Raw genomic sequence first — 19,534 nt, 5'->3', positions numbered from 1 at the left:
AAAGGAAGGAGAAGTGTGAGATCTTACCAGTTTCAATGCTGCCTTATCAAGACATCTTTGGGCTTGGGACACTTCGTACATACCTCCTTGTATATAGAGTGATTGTGCAAGAATCCACGCAAGAACAGCAAACATCAAAGGCATGACATTTTGAGGATAGTTGCAGCAGATGTGAGAAGAGTGTAGCTTTCAAATGAAATACAGTGTATTTTCTGTGATGCATTTATGTGGCTTTAATTACAAAATTGTCATTGTTCATGTATAGCCTTTTCGTTTAGGAAGTGTAAAGGGTGGGCGGGCAACTCCGTTCCGCCCACGGAATGTGTGGAATTTTGCCTGTTCTGCGAGGTAGGTGGAGCAGGCAAATCTCCGCACACTCGCGGCAGAGCGGAGTTGGCCTCCCACCGCACTTTTAAAATGTTAAAAAATAACAATTTAATACACCTTACCTGATTGCCAGCGTCCCCGGGCTTCTCTCTTCCTCCATCACATCTTCTTCTTGAAAACTGCGCATGCGTGTGCGCCCGTGAATTTCTCGCGAGGGATACGCATGAACGGGTGCACGTGCATGCAAAGTTTTCAAGAAGAAGGCACGATGGAGGGAGAGAGAAGCCTGGGGACACTGGCGATCAGGTAAGGTGTTTTAAATTGTTATTTTTTTTACATTTTAATAGTGTGGGGTGGGAGGCAGGCGGAGGGTAGCGGACCTATGCGGAGTGTGCAGATATTGGTTCCGTCTCCGTGGCACTCCGCCTAGCCCCGCTACGCCAACCAGTCATAAAGACATAGATTAACAGTATTAAGGAACGGGGCGAGGTAGTACATTAGAATATTCTTGGAACAAGTATTTTTTGTCGAGAATATTTATTTGGAAGATTTCCAAAGCGAGGATATGCTTGGGTAATTTGTGAAAGTTTCAACTGATGTCTTAGAAGTTTTGAAACACCATCCCCTTATCACTTGACTTCCAGCCTTGGGGAGGGAGGATCATCAACTCACGAGAGGGTGCACTGAGTGAAACAGCTGTGTCTCCATTATAAAAAGTAAATCCTAGACATAGTGCTCGATCACAACTATGACAGACAGTGCATTACTAAACATATGGGTTTTTTCTCTGCATCTTAGTTTTGTTGTTACTTCACACGGTTGAACAATGGAGAGATGTTCCGACAAACTCCACTCACCTTGAAAGATTCTGCAAACCTCTAAAGATAAAGAGATTTTCTTTGAGTGATCCTTAATTGCTGTATTACCTCCACAGGTAGATTATTTATTCTTGTATGTTGTCTGAATGTGCCTGTTTGAGAGAATTGTGTAGGAGTAGTAGTTTTCCCTCAAGGTCATGTAATAGGGCCAGGAATGTTTATGTCACTGGCACTGTGTCAATATAATTGGGGGATTCAAAGAAGTCGGGAGATGATGAGGGTTTCTAAGTTAGCTGCTAGTGCCTCTATGGCATCAGTAGGAGCTCTATCCAAGATGTATTAAGTTCTGGATGAGATCAAGTGCATGAAGGTTATGTTACCGTGTATCGAGGAAGAAAGCCACGCTGGTATTTCTGCTGCACACCAGCAGTTACAATAGTGAGGTGTACTATCTGTGGGTATAGTGGTGTACGTGTGGTGCAAGAATATACACGGAAACAGATTGTATTTTTGTTACAAATTCATGAAACTGCTCAAAATATTTTTTAAATGCACTTCAATTCTATAGAATTAAATATGTATACCCTGTATTCTGTACTAGTGGGCCACAGTCAGTCAAGTACAATTGTTTTAGGAGTTCTACTACTTTATGTACTTTGCCAATGTTTTAAGTAGCTATGCAATTCAGAAAGATTAAAGTTTTTTGTGTTTTCTTATAGGATACGAATTTAACTTACCGATTCATATTCTGTTTAAGTGATCAGCTAAAGTATATCAAAGTACCATGCCTCTTTTTACTGCTTGCATGTTGTAAATCCAAAAGTAAGTATTTATGTCAATCCTACCATGCCACCCAAGTATGAATTAGCTTAAATACTGCAGATTCCCGTGGAGATCAAAACATTTCTAAGCATGAATCAAAAGGCGAAAAACTCGAAACGGTAGGTTATGAGTATTGAGATCATAAGCTTCATCTGCGGCCATTCTCAAATTTAAGGGGCAAGGTTTTTCATTCACTCCCTTTCTATATAGAAGCATAGTGGTTTGCGACTCTTAAAAAAGCATAGGGGGTATTGTTGGTTTATTTAGCGATTAGGCCACTTAAAGTGCTGAGTATGAAAAAAGGAAGGAGCGTGATAGGTGGCAAGTTAGGAAATGCAGACTATTTCAGAAAACCACAGTGTTTTACTGAGCTTCCTATTCGGATGTGTAGGTTGTGGACAGGACACCGAGGCGTCAATTCTGTACCAAAGGCATTCAGGTGCGCCTGTCTGAATTGACGATCAGCCACTCACTGTTTTAGTTTCATTAATGTGTTCAATAATTAATCAAGGGTCTCCCATTTGTTTTAAAGATTATGGGGTCTCTTTTGGCGAGAAATCTCTTGTTGAGGAGTGTCTTACCTTTTTGTACAGGGTCTTCACAATTATTCCCAGAAACGCAAAAGTATTTATTGTGCACGTGTGCAAATGCCTATGGAGTGGTACATACAGAATACGTTACCTTTATAAATATTTAAGGGAAGTTATCACTTCCAATTGGATAAAATTACATTACGGTTTCGGTGAGAATTTCCCCATTCCTCGTATCACCAGAATTCACGGTTTGCTTTTTTCATTCTTTAGCGTCATCCTGTGTAAACTATCTTTTGGATTCTTTTATTATTAATGACGGCTTTGTAACACAAATTCTAACAAGCACACACCCACAAAGTACTGAATTCCATTTTTATATTTAGCATGTTTTCATCACCCTATTCACTGTACCTGCTATTGTTATAGATCTGTAATTTTTTTAATATTAGAATCTGCATAGGTTGATCAACATTTATTACACCTTTAGATAATTCTTTGCATAACTGTTAGTCCAGGTACCATTTTTCAGCTGGACATTACTCCTGCTACTTGAAGCAAAGGGGCTGTGGCCATCGGGCTTCCAGGAACATTTCTATTGGTTGTTAGGGGCTGTCGCACCAGACATTCATCTAGCATTGTCTCTTACCATTTTGTCTTATTGGACCTTCCAACCTGAGGCTTAACATTATTAAAACAAGCCATTTCCTTAGAGTAGATTACATCTGGCATCGTGTCACTCTTTGCTTGAATTTAGGAATACGCAACAGACTAAGGAACTGAAGCAACCAATTAATATATGAAAATGCTCTATTTAAAAAAAAAAAGAAAAAAATCATAACGTCATTAAAGCAGCATCTTTGTTTTGAAGACTGGCTTTGTGACTTGGGTGCTTTAAGGGGTCATTTACACATCAGTGGTACAATTCAGTGCTTGTTTTTAATTAAACATTTAAGAAATACACTCAAATGAGTTCAAAGCATCATAAAAACAAGTGAGTTGCAAATTTAAGGAATATTATTACCTATCCGATCCCACTTTACATAGAATCTACTGAAGCGAAGCTCATCACCACCAATGCTGTCATTGGTCTAGTCATACATTTTGGCTCTTGACTTAGTTTTTAATCACATTGAAGATATCAAATAATATTGATTAATAACTTTTACTATACTTCTTTTTACTTAGGGAAAATAGAATCTTCAAATTTTTGCTCACATTAAGACATGATCTCCCACTATGAAGTACATTTGTAATCGATTGAAACGTTCTTGTAATATATTAAACAAGGTGGCGGGATAGCACCACCGAAATGGAATGGGAGACAGACCATAGTAACGTTTCCGAGTGATTGATTAGTAAAGGATATTTTGTTCATGCTCTAAGATTTGGAATGAATTTGGACTCCTACTAACTCAGTATCATGGATCCTTTGGCTAGAAACAGGTGGGCGAGAAGGTCGGACATTGACATTAGTTTGGGAACATCACCGTAGGATGCTGTGGGCACACACCATATCAATATTATTTTGCTGGCATGTGAAGGAAGAGTGACCGGCATATATACACACTAGGTGATAAAAAATAGATTAGTATTTATGTCTACAACTAGTGTAATGTGGCCTGTGTCAGATGACATCGTATTTCATCTGAAAGGTTGAAGGGGAGACTCCAAGCAGACCAGTAGATCCTGGCCGGCTTTGGATCACCATGTTAATGAACGGCCTTCCTCCCACTTCTACACAAACCTCTCTTATTTCTCCATTCTTGATAAGCTTACTGAATTCCGGTTCTCTACCAAATACAAGCTCTGGTCCGTTTAACAGACTTAGTAGAGCACCTCTGAGACTGCAAGATTATGTTGGATACAGGAAACCCAGGCTGTGGCGGTCTGTGACGAAGGGCAGTAATAAGACCTGTATTTGATTAATGAAGAATGTTGCACCCAGATCTGTATGCGAGCAGTGATACGCCTCAGAGTTTGAGAATAGCACTTCTCCAGTTTTTCAGAGCACTACATGTTTCGGGAGACAGGCTGAAATGACTAGGGAGTATTTAATTATAGGTCAGGACTGTTGCCAATACAGTGTTGTGTCAGGCACCCAACATGTAACATTCCGACACAGCTCTACTGAATTACATTGTAAAAACGTATAAGCATGCCATACCAATGCCTATTCAAAATATCCATGTTTTCAAAGGAAGAAAAGCAAATTGACTAACAATACATTAGCATTTTTCATTAAACCCATTTATAATGGAGAACTCGGGGTCTAGCTAGGTCATAAATTGCTCATTTCTTTGTCCAAGTTCCCGGGGCAATAACATATCAAAATGACTCAACACTGTATTCATCAATATATTTGCAAACAAAATAATGAACTGCTTTTTTTATGCTTCTAGAAATTCAATGAGATGGATGGAACTGTGACCAGTATCTCTCCTTTTTCCAACCTCTGGGAGGACTTCACAATAACCAACACCAGCGATGCCACGGACAACCATTCCTCGGACACCTCCAGTTCTATGAAATGCACAATCGACGAACAGTCCCTCAATGGAGTTTTAGCAGTGTGTTACTCAGTAACGTTTATCATTGGGATAGTAGGCAATGCACTCGCACTCTATGTGTTCTTGTGGATTCATAAAGAACGGAACTCCATTCAAGTTTACCTCCTTAACGTCGCCATCGCCGATCTCCTGCTGATCTTCTGCCTACCATTCCGGATAATTTATCATGTTAATCAAAACAACTGGCTATTGGGCGTGGCTTTCTGTAGAGTTGTGGGTAATCTCTTCTATATGAACATGTATATTAGCATCATTCTTCTCGGACTGATCAGCATGGACCGGTACATAAAAGTTACACGTGCTCTGCAGAGACATAAAATGTCACGAACAAAATGCAGCATTTACATCTGCAGTCTCCTGTGGGCCGTGTCAGTTGCTGCGGTTATTCCCCTGGTAGCACACAAGCTGGGCAGTAAGCAGAGTGAGTCTACCATGTGTTTCCATTACAGGCTACGAGCAACGTGGAAGGCGATATTCAACTATTTTATTGTTGTAGTCTTTTGGGTTGTTTTCATTCTCCTCATTCTTTCATATGTTAAAATTGCGAAGACCCTTTTTCAAGTCTCCAAGGCTAGACCAAATCTGCCCAACTCTGTTAAGTATAACAGAACAGCCCGGAAATCATTTGTTGTGCTTTTTATCTTCACCATATGCTTTGCTCCATACCACGCCTTCAGATTCTTCTATATAACATCTCAGCTGAAAGCCACATCCTGCTACTGGCGAAACATTATTCACAACACCAATGAGATCATGCTGGTATTCTCAGCCTTCAATAGCTGCTTAGATCCAGTCATGTACTTTACGCTATCCAGCAGTGTTCGGAAAACTGTATTCCAGCTTCTTTGCAGGGATCATAGAGACACAAGTAGAAGTGAAAGCATTACATCGGAATGTCCTCATGGCCAAAGTCAAGCACCTGCCCATGCGGTTTCTTCTTCAGGCACTGTGGTACAAACGATTCACTTAGTAAGGAGAGGTTCTTGAGACACGCATGCCAGCAACGTTTTACCAAATGCAATAGGTGGCGTGAGTTGTCATTTTGGGAGTTATCACCCTGTAACGATCTGCGGTTTGAAGGGTTTCATTGGGTGATCTTTCAATGAAAGAGGTTTGTTGCTGTCTGGCTTTGATAACCTGTGGAAAACATTGTGTACTTTCCAAAACGGAGACAGAACAATATCATAGGCTTGAGTGTTGGACAGGCCCGGCTCCAGGAATTTTTATTTGGGTGGGCCAAGGGTGCATTTGGGTGGGCCACTGCGGGCTTGATTTGTTGCATATATTTCCGGGCAGGCCTCCTTCAGGGCCCTCCTTTGTCTCTTCTTAGTCTTGCAAGGCCCAGTAAACACACTCTTTTCCAAATCTCTTTCTAAATATTATCACTCTCAAAAAGTGTTTTTTTCCATGTAATGTTCCTTTGATGGGAAGAGGAGGTTTCTGAGGTGGGAGTATCAGGCAAGTGACACTTCTCGGGCTCCCTCTGTGCGAGCCTTCAGGGAGAATCCCTCTTCGTTACTACCTCCACCTGACCCCAGACTCTGCAACACACTCCCTTACAGGCTTGAATATCCACTACTCCTCTCCAGTGCACATTATGTCACAGCTGACCTCGGGCCCAGCCCCATATCAGGCACCATTGGGCTCCACTTTCATTTTGCCCGGTAAAAACATTAGAAAAATCACCTTCAAACTTAAAACATTGAATATAGCAGTAAATGTAATTAGCACACTCTTTAAAGTACGTTCCACAGTAGCCCTTATGACCTGACTGCTAATTAAATAAACAAAAACAGAAAGGCCATGACAGGCCCGCCTTTATCGCTGATGCGAAAGTCTTATTTGGCGCCACACCAATAACCTCTTTCTCCTTAAATACCTTTACTACCACCTTCCGAAAGTGCCCCATATCCCTCCATGACCCCCTATTGACCTCCTCCTCAGATTTCCTCACTGCCTCACGCCACAAGTGCCCCTCATAGCCCCATAGCCCCTCCCCCTCATGACCGCCTCCTCGGAGACCAGTACCTCTTAGCTCTCTGTAGCCTCTCCCACTCATGACCTCATCGTCTGACTCCCTCACTGCCACCCTCCAACAGTGCCCCTCATCCCTCCATGGCCCTCCCTATTGACCTATTCCTCTGATTCCCTCACTGCCACCCTCCGCAAGTGCCCCTCATCGCTCCGTAGCAACTCCCCCTCATGACCTCCTCCTCGGACTCCCTCACTGCCACCCTCTAACAGTGCCCCTTATCGCTCCATAGCCCCTCCCACTACCTCCTCCTCGGATTCCCTCACTGCCACCCTCCAACTGTGCCACTCCTCTTTACGTAGCCCCTCTCTCATATGCATTTCATTTGTTGTATACTGCTACTCATATCAGTGTAGTGTGTGTCAGTATTTTGCATCACACACACATTATACAGAGACAATGAATCATACAAGTATGTAAATCAGTCTATAGGGAATGTCACATAAACCAATGAGGATTACAAGGTGTATGAATCACATGTCATCCATACTGGTGGGTGGGATATTTTAAGAGGGTTTGGTCTGGGGAAACAAAACCTTAGGATTTAAAGAGTATTCCATGGGAGTCCGCTTTACTGATAAAAATGTATATCTGTCCAAACATACTCATTTTAGCAACATTAGAATAACGAAAGACTGGGGAAGTTCTAACTGTATCACAAAACAAAAAATGCGAAGTACTAACTATACCATTCATGTTTGTAGGCAGCTCTTAGATGACAGTTCATAGGTCACTGTCCTATGATACGATTGTAACTTCTGAACTGCAAGTAACACATGGGTCTCTGTGACAAACGCAGTAACCCACTGAGCTATCCAGATACAATACAGTTCATCTGCATTCAAAAACTACTAACAGACAATTGACTGCTCTCCAGAATGTTCATTAATCACCAGCGTTATCTGGGCCTTTTGTAATGCCTTATTGTTGTCCTGCACCGGCCATGATCAAGATCAATCAATCAATCAATCATAACATTTGTATAGCGCACTACTCACCCGGAAGGGTCTCAAGGCGCTTGGGGGAAGGGGTCCGCTACTGCTCGAACAGCCAGGTCTTGAGTTGTCTCCTGAAGGCGAGGTGGTCCTGGGTCAGCCGAAGGTGGATGGGGAGGGAGTTCCATGTCTTGGCCGCCAGGTAGGAGAAGGATCTGCCTCCGGCGGTGGCTCTTCGGATGCGTGGTACGGCAGCGAGGGCGAGGCTAGTAGACCGTAGCTGGCGGGTGGGTGTGTAGAAGGTCAGGCGGTCGTTGAGGTACTTGGGGCCCAGGTCGTGGAGAGACTTGTGTGCATGGGTGAGGAGCCTGAACGTGATCATCTTGTTGACGGGGAGCCAGTGCAGGTCCTTTAGATGGCCGGAGATGTGGCTGCGTCGGGGGATGTCCAGGATGAGTCGGGTGGAGGCGTTCTGGATGCGTTGGAGTCTATTCTGTAGCTTGGCTGTGGTTCCGGCGTAGAGGGTGTTTCCGTAGTCCAGTCGGCTGGTGACGAGGGCCTGGGTGACCGTCTTCCTGGTTTCGGTCTGGATCTATCGGAAGATCTTGCGAAGCATGTGAAGGGTGTGGAAGCATGATGAGGAGACGGCGTTGACTTGTCTGGTCATCGAGAGGGAGAAGTCCAGGATGAAGCCCAGGTTGCGTGCGTGGTCTGTTGACTTGGGAGCGGTACCCAGGGCTGGGGGCCACCAGGAGTCGACCCAGGCGGAGGGCGATGGTCCCAGGATGAGGACTTCCGTCTTGTCTGAGTTAAGTTTCAGGCGGCTGTTCTTCATCCATTCGGCGACGTCTTTCATCCCTTCGTTTAGGCTGGTTCTGGCGGTGTCGGGGTCTCTGGTGAGGGAGAGGATCAGCTGGGTGTCGTCGGCGTAGGAGATGATGTTGAGGTTGTGTTGGCGTGCGATGGCAGCAAGAGGTCTCATGTAGACGTTGAAGAGGGTGGGGCTGAGTGATGAAAAAGATAAAAACCGTTTAAATGAAGCACACACGAAGTATGTGTCCTGCTGGGCCTGTGCAGATTTCAAAAAGAAAAAAATGAAGCAACACATTCTCTTACCTACTCCATTAGTCAAACTTTGTGTCACAGCCTGATGTGATAAGCCACTGCAGGGGTTAGGAACGGTGACTAAGAATAAACAAATTTCTTTTCGCCTGAGCAGCGTAGAAAAAGAACGCAGCAGGACAGTAGACAAAGGTTACCAAAGGTTACCAGTGTCAAAGAAAGGATTCGTCACCTTTCCCCATGCCGAGATGAAGGGGTGAAAAAAGTAAACAAAGCCTCGTTAACATGTTAATGGTCTTCAAAGACCTGTGAAGTACTCGGGTGCAGGGCTGCGATAACCTCTAAAGCGGTCTGTGTGTGTGCGCCCGGGAAAGCTGTCTGGCCCGGGCTGACACACACGACTTGCGCGTTGCGCCCCTGCCTTCAGCCCTCACTACTGAGGGCCAAGGCTACTGTTTAGGTGGGCCAGGCTTATATTTGGGTGGGCCTGGCCCACCCGGCCCACCTGCTAGAACCGTGCCTGGTGTTGGGGAATAAGCACTTAACATTTCATTTTAATTGACTTACAAAAATGTGATCATTTCTCAAAGGAGGGCATCCCAAGGGAAGAGAACAACGTTTTTAAAAAATTCATGTATATGTTGTAAACACTAACCACAATATTTCATTACCACAATCGGATGTCAAATTGCGCAGCATTTAATTGATTCTTTGGAAGTGTCTACATTATTTTAAAAAAAAGTACAGAATCATGGCTGTTCGATCAGTAGCTGCTTCAAACCCCCACTGCCCCACCCCCCACCCCCCTCCCCCTAGCTCCTTGTGACTCTCACGGGTGAGTAGTGTGCTCTATTAATGTTCTTATTGATTGATCATATTTTCTACTTTGCTGTAACAATAAGAATTTAAAATTAAACTGAAAAATTCCTACTCTGCAATTAGCTAACTTACAGCAATAATGCACATTTATTTAATAATACAGCATCAGCAGATAACTTAATATTTAACTCACTAAACTGCCACAGTACAACATTACACTTTGAAGAAAGCCTAGTTTTATCGCACACTCTTTGAAGAACTGCTTACCTAGCTCGTAAGAATAAGCCTTGGCAAAACCAACAGGTCTGGCTTTGGAAACAGTATTTTTTTTCTTTAATCGATTTCTTATTTTTTTGCAAACATATGTAATAGACTTTAAAAGTGTAAAAGTAATAAAAATGAAACTGCTGTCACCTAAAGGTAGTGTGCATTTGTTTTCAAAAAGTAAGTAAAAAATGGCATCTAAAAAATATATAAATAAAAACCTTCACGATAGAAGAAATTAAAGCACAGATGCCCTGTCACTGAAATGGGCTGCCTTCTAACATAGGTGCAACTGTGCAAGAGAGCAATACCATCCCTCACAGTGAAGCATGCCAATGGTTCATATGGGCTGACCCACGCTGTAGGATATGGTGGGCAGAAGCAAACCGTTAATGACACTTGAACAGACCAATGGACGAAGAGGGCTGATTGAAAAAGACATGCATATATACACACACACACGTTTTTAAACATGAAGCCAGACCTAAATATGAACAAACAATGTTTGCTTTCAGTGTCACGTTTACTTTGACATTTCAATAAAGAACAATGTCATTTTTTACTTAATTTTTGTAAACAAATGCAAACCACCTTTAGATTGCCAAGTAACAAAAATTAGCCTACACGAAAGGTTCATCTGTACCAAGTCATCAACTGTCATTGAAATGAGCATTATTCCTTCACCAGGAAACAAAGCCAGACTAGCATTAATCATGTGCGGAGCATGCCACCGTCTTGAAACAGACAAGCATTGGAAATGCAATAGGTCTCGCATTAGAAAAGTTGGAGCTATTGGTCTTGTAAATGACAAATATTTTATTTATTTGTTGGTTTTCCAAATAGCTAAATTGATAGCTTTGTCATTTACAACGCCAATAGTTATAACTTTCGCGAATGTGACACCTATAGCATTTTGAATGCAACATGTTTTGTATTTACGTGACATAGATGGCAGCTCTGGTTGTTAGGCCACATCTCTAGAGAGCAGGAGAGTGCAGCAGGTGTGAGAGGGTGAGTGGGTGTGTGAGGGTGTGTGAGGGTGAGGGTGTGGGTGTGTGAGGGTGAGTTAGGGTGTTTGAGGGCGTGTGAGGGTGAGTGAGGGTGTGTGAGGTGGTGAGGGTTAGGGGGTGTGAGGGGGTGGTGGATGTAGGACAGTGGAAAAATGTCCGCTATATAAACTAGTGCAGCTTAACGTCAATTCGGAAGAGGGCACGAGTTGATCACGACCCCCCCCCCATGGTAATAAATAATATCCCTCTCTGCGGACCTGCACACTTAGCACTGACCCACTTAGCAATGTGCGTCAGTTTAATATGCATGTACCGCAGGGGGGAGAGCGGTTCGTCGTACAACTGCAGATAAACAGACAACACGACGGCCTGTCATTGGCTACCTCTGCCGGGATATCTTTCAGAGAATCGAAAAAGTGCGACATAACTTGGGCGAAAAAATGTATACTAAGAGTACAGCGGAATATCTGGGCCATGTGCCCACCCTCCGTCCCAGGAGACTACCATGTGAAGACACTTTGTTGTACATATGGCGCGTGGCGTCACCGGTGATCTCAGTGATGATGTCAATTGTGATGTCATCGGTGACGATCTTCGTCCCCCTGTCAAAACAGTGGCTCCAGAACCCAGTGACTTCTGTCGGTGAGTAATCAAAGAACTATGCGGACAGGGGCGTGACTATTAGTAGCGCCCGAGGTGCCCCCGCGGCCCAGGGGAAGGAGGCATTTAACTTCCTTGCACAATGTCGCACGGACCCAGTGTCGCGCCACTGCGTGTGAAAAAGGCCCGCGCCACTGCGTGTGAAAAAGCTCTGTTCCAAAAGCGCTGCGATGTCATGCAAATGTAAGATAAGCGCTATGCAAATACTGGTACTATAACCAACAAGCAAAAAGACACAGCGCATAGAAGCATTTGCTTCTAGGCAGACAGCGTATGAGCCTTGTGCAGCCCTGGCAGTAGGAAAGCCGGACACTACATAAACACGATCACGGTGCATTAGGCGGTAATACCGCTGAAAGCAGAAGGCTGACTCTGCAGCTGCTGGAATAATGATTCTGCCATTTATTCTGGCCAACACTAATCTGCTGTGGTGCGTGAAGGTCCAGCCTGGGCAGGGAGCAGGGGCAATAAAACAAAAGCTAAATGGATTAAAATATTTACATGGTCACAGGTCACGGCTGCGTCACATGCGCCTGCTAAAATTGTCTCCCATTACTGAGGTAAATCCAGTTTACGGTTTGCAAACGGCTTATTTCCTTCGCGGCACAGTGAGAGAAAAACACTGGAATTTCAACCAATTGAAGAAAAAATAAACTCAGCTGACAGTGGCGGACGCATACAATCAGTGCCGATGTGCAACTAAAATCCATTGGAATTGCCTTGCCAACAGTTCAATGTATGCCCAAAACCCATTACGCAAAATACATCTCGTAACAAGACGGAGGGAAGAGAGGGGAGGGGGGAGGAGAAATGCGACACGGCGGGAAGGGGAGGGGGCGGAGCGGGTTAAATTAAACTAACAAGACGGACGGAGGAGAGGGGAGGGGGAGGAGAAATGCGACACGGTGGGAAGGGGAGGGGGCGGAGCGGGTTAAATTAAACTAACAAGACGGACGGAGGAGAGGGGAGGGGGGAGGAGAAATGCAACACGGCGGGAAGGGGAGGGGGCGGAGCGGGTAAACAAATACGGACGTGCACGCGCTTTTAAGCTCAATGCGCATGCGCATTGAGCTTAAAAGTCACGGGCACTGCAAGGAATCGCCACGATTCCTTGCAGTGGATAAAGAGTGGATAAGTCCCAATACTCTCGCTTGCTCGATGCGCATGCGCATCGACAGGCGAGACCTAAAAAAGGTCGCACAGGCAGTTCGTTATTGTCCTTCCCTCTAAAAGACACAAAAGCACCAATGGCTTTGTCATGAAAGCATCAAACTGGAATGGTACTCGGCTATCTAGAAAGCGCTATATAAATACCAATGCAATAGAGTGTGCCCTCTCCCAAAGTGCCAGGGACATGGACATCTTTTTCTTTAAGTGTTGATAATAAAAATGATGGTGTTCATTCCCTGAGTGAAGTTGCAGAGGAGAGGGAAATATGTCAGTTCAAACGAAATTTAAGTCTTGAAAAGTGTGAGCATCATATATGGTAAAGAGATAGCTACTTTCGCCCTTGGATCAGCTGTTCAAGAACACACCAGCCTGGGCCTCGCACTGAGCAGGATGAAGAACCAACCATTTGGCTGCTCAGAGAAGACGCCTTATCCCTTTCACAGAGACTCGGCAAGAGAGATGTAGCACACAGCTGCTGCAGTACACAATACGGGCCCTGCCTGATTTTCGGCCTAAAATTTACAATTTCGACGCTTAGTTTGATGCTTTTGTAAGAATCATTACAATTTAATTCACATTCTGTACAGCAGGTTGATACAATTAATCATGATAGAGTATTTTCCCATCTCCTTTACTTGCCATTACCATCAAATGGTTTGTAACCCACCACCTTTCAAGCAAGAGCGTAGAAGACACTACATTTTTGGGGGGGGTTGGCGGGGGGGGGGGTGCGGGGGGGGGGGTGCAAAAACAGCCTTAAGGAGAGCCGAGCCATTAAAAGATGTAAATACGGCAACAAATGGCATGAAAAAATATACAGAATTTAAAATGAACAAAGATGTATTTTTCAACATTTCTCAGTGTCTGAATAAGTAAATACGATTATCTCACTGATTTGAGTTACATTTATTGAAAGTAAAAAAATGTGAGATTTATATAGAGTGCAGATTCTATACTGAATTACTTCAAAGCGGTCTAGGATGGGTAAGGAAAATGATGCATAGTGAACTAAAGGGATGGGCCGTGGATCACACAATATGGTAAGTTGAGACTTCAGAATGTGAGTTCAGGATTGCATACTGTATGGTTAAGAGACTGTAGGGTTACATCCTTCTCTCTTCTGTTAAACGTCAAAGGTCCGTCATTTAATTAGTGTTAGTATGTGGAGTTTAATGAACACACTTATAACACCACAAACATAAACTGACACTATACACCCATATATCCATGTGCTTAGTCAAAGCAATCGAAGGTGTCCTTTTCTGTTAACAATGTTTCTACAGACACTGAAGATGGAACACAGTAACAAAACATACCTGTCTGAAATCATGCTGCAGGAGCACACTGAGGGCCCCGGACCTCTTTTTTTTGTTAAATATTTATGGCTGTCAGTGAGATGTTGGCCTCTCCTAAAGAGTCAGCTGAGCCAAAAAATAACATTACCACAAAAAGTACTTACAGCCTTCGCTTACTCTGCTGGCCTACCTGCTTTGAGAAAGCAGGTTATAGAAGAGGTTCAACTCCTCAATAACCTTAATGAAACAATTAACAAAACAAGGAGGCCATAGAGCCCCCATAGAGTTTGCTTCTCAGTTTACAGTTCTTCAACGTGACTTAGGTGATGTTCAGCATGGCTTCAGTGAGGTGTCCGACACTGTTTAAAAACAGTTTCCACTTGATAATTTGGGGAAAGTATTCACTGCGTTCCCACAGCCCAACATCTGAGGGGTTTTATTGCCCCTTGTCGCACACTATTCCTTTGCCATGGCCATGCTTTCAAGCTTCAATAATTTCAAAGCCGGTAATCAACACCACAAAACGACCCGAAGTGAATAAAGCATAACCCTCGCATGTGCCTACTCAGTGGGTCCCCGTATATACTTACTTGCCGGTCGGCATCTGCATTCCTCCCCCATCTCCACGACCATCCTAGCAAATAATGTCAGCCAACAATCTCAGCTCTTGTTGATGGTCATTGCTGGCCGCAGATTTATTAATAACAATATTGCTTATTAATAACAATATTAATAACATACTGGTTGTACAATCTTCATTTGCGAACTTTAGCCATAAATCATGCACATCACATTACAGTTTACGACACCTTCCCGTGGTACAGGTGTCTGTCTCTCGTGCACCCATCAGTTCGTAAATGGCACTTTTGTACAACCAGTTCTTAATCAGTTTCTTGGTGTTCCGGTAGTTGGTTGGCCACACCCCTTTTGGGTGTCGTGGAGGGGAGCTTCTTTGCCTGGAGTTAGGTCCCCAGCTCGCTACCATTTGAGCCCTGCCGTCCGGCCGGGTCTGGGCCGCGAGTGCCGTCTCCGTTTTTTCCTCCCCTCCTTTGTGCGGCCACGTCACCCTGCCGTACGGCATTGAAAAGTGAGTGGCCCTCCTCCTACACACCGCCCACCGGTGTGTTTGGTTAGCCAACGATTGTAGGATTTCCGCCAACGCTTTCCCCACTGTCCAGCACTGCGACTCTGCTGTTCCTTAGGTGTGGGTGGGTGGGCTTCAAACGATGTCGTTGTCGCGCCGCTCTCCCAGCTCCCTCGAAGACGTTGTGATTCTGGCTGGGGAGCGGCGGTGCTTAAATCCCCTTGAGCCCCCTATGGGCTCCAGGTGAGACCCCCATTGATTGGGGGGTTCAAAGGTAGCAAGTTTAGCCATTGGTCGCCCCCCATGGGCGCCGAGGTCACCAGGTCACTTCCTGTCGGGGTGGCTGGTGCGCACCCCGTTTCCGCCACCCCTGAGCCCCTTATGGGCTTCAGGTGAAACCCCCTTTGATTGGGGGGTTCGAAGGTAGCAAGGTTGGCCATTGGTCGCCCCCCGTGGGCGCCAAAGTCCCAAGGTCACTTCCTGTCGGGGTGGCTGGTGCGCACCCCGCTTCCGCTGGTCCAGGCCGCTTCGGGGCGCCCAGGACCAGTTCCATCCCCCTGTTGGCACAGCGTGGGTTATGGCGCCGGCCTTTGAGCCTCCCCCACCCTGCGGGTGGGTGCGGCGGCCTCTGCGATAACCCTCGCATGTGCCTACTCAGTGGGTCCCCGTATATACTTACTTGCCGGTCGGCATCTGCATTCCTCCCCCATCTCCACGACCATCCTAGCAAATAATGTCAGCCAACAATCTCAGCTCTTGTTGATGGTCATTGCTGGCCGCAGATTTATTAATAACAATATTGCTTATTAATAACAATATTAATAACATACTGGTTGTACAATCTTCATTTGCGAACTTTAGCCATAAATCATGCACATCACATTACAGTTTACGACACCTTCCCGTGGTACAGGTGTCTGTCTCTCGTGCACCCATCAGTTCGTAAATGGCACTTTTGTACAACCAGTTCTTAATCAGTTTCTTGGTGTTCCGGTAGTTGGTTGGCCACACCCCTTTTGGGTGTCGTGGAGGGGAGCTTCTTTGCCTGGAGTTAGGTCCCCAGCTCGCTACCATTTGAGCCCTGCCGTCCGGCCGGGTCTGGGCCGCGAGTGCCGTCTCCGTTTTTTCCTCCCCTCCTTTGTGCGGCCACGTCACCCTGCCGTACGGCATTGAAAAGTGAGTGGCCCTCCTCCTACACACCGCCCACCGGTGTGTTTGGTTAGCCAACGATTGTAGGATTTCCGCCACGCCGCAGGGAGGCGCACGTCTTTCTGCGGCTCCCCCCTTTGCCCCCTGGTTCGTGGCTACCTACTTACCCCTTTTTCTTGCTCCTTTTCAACGACAACCCGCGAGCGTCATTGCGCCCCACAGGTTGCCCCAGAACACCTCCATTCCTTTATCGGACAGATGCACCCCATCCTGTCCATATAGCTCTGGGCGGCCTGGGTGGATGAGGCCGTGCCGGATTGATTCCAGGCCGTTGGTTGCGCAAAACTTGTGCATGGCGGTATTTAGCTTGCGCCTTGCGTTGTCCACCGCTTTATTTGAGTCGGCACCCCTCCAGTGCCTCCTGCTGATCATTTCCGACCACACCACTGTCGTGGTCCCCAGCCACGCCGCCGCTTTGGCGATATCCCTCTGGATGGCTTGGCCCACCGCTTTGCGGCCCAACTGCGTTAGGTCGTTTCCTCCTAGATGTATGATCAGCACATCTGGCAGCCAGGCTGAATCTGCCATGAGGCCGTCCAGGGTCGGTAGTAACTGCTCCCACTTCATGCCGGGCCGTCCGATCCAGCGGATGTACGTCGCCTTGGGTCTGCTTTGGTTGTGCCCCACTCGCCTCCACCAGGACTCCATCCTGGACACGAATGAGTGTCCCACGACCCATACCAGTTGTGGGCGTCCTCCTGTCGAGAGAAAATGTTCCATTAAGGTGGCTTTCTGCGCACCGGGTGTGGGCGAGGAAAAGGGGGGGGCAATAAAACCCTGCCGTGCGGCATCCCAAGGCGGCTGCTCCCCCTCCCCCGTCCTACCCCATTCTTTTTTTTTTTTTTTTTTTTATATGAGCTGCGGCCGTATGTAAGACTTGTATGCCCTGGACCGCCATCTGCCCACGGCCTGGATCCTGTCCTCTGGCATGCCATACTGCGATGCCGAGGTGGCCGCCCCGATCCTGAAGGAGTGCGGGGCAAATGATGTTGCCTGGAGCCCCACCTTGCTGAGGCCTTGGCGCATTATGGCCGTGAACTGGAACCTGCTCAAGTTCCTCCCATCTCGGTGCACAAAGAGGGGGCCATCCCCCGCCGGCCGAACCGCCATGTAACGCAGCAGCCAGCACACTGCGCAGCTCCCCACCTCCGGGATACAATGTAGCCGAATCGTCGCCCCTTTTCGAGCCCTATCCGTTTTGGATTGTCTAAGCGTGAGCTCCACCGTTTTTACCATCGGCTTGACGTCCCTTGCCTGCAAGCAGCGCTGCGCCGGGCCTGACCTGTTGGGGGCTACTATTTCGCTTACCCGAAAAGCCCCAAAGAAGGCCGTGGTGAACGCGGCCCCGAAGAGTAGCCGTTCATACCTGTCTGCAATGATGCTGGTTAGGGCGCTAAGTAACTGACCCAGCTTGTCGTAATCAATGGGGCGTCTGGTGTCCTTTTTGGTCCCCTCAAACTTTCGCCAGCCTTTCAGGGCTGCCTTCAGGTAAACCGTTGCCGTGGGGTCCTCGCCTGTGTGGAGCCTGGCAAAGTATGCAATGGCGGCCAGGTGCGCCTGTGCCCAAGACCTTGTTTTCTTGGCGTCGAATGCCCATTGCACAAATTTCTCAGCCGCTGTGCGGACCGTTGAATTGTCTACCAGCGACACTATGCCCCCGATTTTCATTACTGTGGCCGCGTATTTCTTGTATCTCTTGTGCGCCTCAGAGGTGAGCGAGTGCCCTATTAGTCTGGACAAGTCAACCCCCCCAGGTCCCACAGGTATGTTGGAAAGGGGGTCATCACCTCGTCCGCACCGGGTAGAAGTTGTTTGAACCGTGTCATCTGGGACCGGGATAGCGCATCGGCGACCGTGTTCTCCGTCCCCGGCACGTGCCGAGCCTTCAGCTCCAGGTTCCCTTCGAGCTGCAATTTAACCAACTCTCGCATTAGCCTCAACATGCCCGGGCATTTTGCTGCGCCTCTGTTAATGGCCTGCACTACCCCCAAATTATCCGATCACAAAGTGAGCTTTAGATTCCTTATCTCTTTTTTCCATACCGTCAGAGCCACTATTATCGGGAATAGTTCGAGGAACGTGATGTTTTTTGTGAGCCCCTGCGCATGCCACCTGTCTGGCCACTGGCTGGCACACCATTTGTTCCCCAGGACCGCCCCAAATCCCAGGCTCCCGGCTGAGTCTGTGTATAGTGCTAGCTGATCGGCTGATACCCAACCCTTTTTCCAAATCAGCACACCATTGAAATCCTGCAGGAATTCGTCCCATACTTGTAGGTCCTGCCTTACACCCGTGCTCAGTCGGATGTGGTGGTGCTTGTGGGTAACACCAGCCGTAAGCGCGGTGAGCCGCCTGGAAAAGACCCTGGCAGGCGGGATGACCCTCGCCGCAAAGTTCAGCCTGCCTATCACCCCTTGTATGTCCCTGAGGGTGGCTTTGTGCCGGCCTCTTAGTTTGGCTATTTCTTCCCTGAACTCTTGTACCTTCTCCGGGGGGAGCCTGGCGGTCCCCGTCGTGGAGTCAAGCTCAATGCCCAAGAACGTCAGTCTAGTCGTTGGGCCTGTCGTCTTCTCTTTTGCTAAGGGGACTCCGAGTGTTTCGGTCAGGTCCTCGAACGCCGCCAATGTACTGGCGCACGTCGGCGATCCCGCCGGCCCTGTGAACAGGAAGTCGTCCAGGTAGTGCAGTTTCCCGCCCCCTTGATGTCTGTCGTGGAGGGCCCATTCCAGGAAAGTGGCGAATTGTTCGAAATAGGCACAAGATATGGCACACCCCATGGGCATGGCTTTGTCGACGTACGTGTCCCCTTCCCATTGGAAGCCCAGCAGGTGAAAGCTGGTCGGGTGTACCGGTAATAAACGGAAGGCAGATTCGATGTCCGCCTTGGCCATGAGAGCCCCTTTCCCTGACGCTTTGACTAGCGCGAT

The 19,534-nt window shown here is 46.8% G+C and overlaps 2 protein-coding genes across 11 annotated transcripts in view; one reads left to right on the top strand and one right to left on the bottom strand.

The window, feature by feature from the left end:
* Positions 1-10,334, top strand: part of GPR34 (G protein-coupled receptor 34) — a 33,146-nt gene extending 22,812 nt beyond the window's left edge. Inside the window, exon 2 of the mRNA XM_086934109.1 lies at positions 4,900-10,334. Within this exon, the coding sequence (XP_086790235.1) occupies positions 4,912-6,054 (1,143 nt within the window). The 5' untranslated portion in view covers positions 4,900-4,911 and the 3' untranslated portion in view covers positions 6,055-10,334. The remainder of the gene's footprint in view (positions 1-4,899) is intronic.
* CASK (calcium/calmodulin dependent serine protein kinase) overlaps positions 1-19,534 on the bottom strand; it is a 1,261,401-nt gene that overhangs the window by 816,773 nt on the left and 425,094 nt on the right. The gene's annotated exons all lie outside the window — the stretch shown is intronic.

Source organism: Lissotriton vulgaris, chromosome 8 (genome assembly GCF_964263255.1).
Source record: "Lissotriton vulgaris chromosome 8, aLisVul1.2, whole genome shotgun sequence".
Taxonomy (NCBI): Eukaryota; Metazoa; Chordata; class Amphibia; order Caudata; family Salamandridae; genus Lissotriton; species Lissotriton vulgaris.
This window is presented reverse-complemented; position numbering and strand designations above follow the sequence as displayed.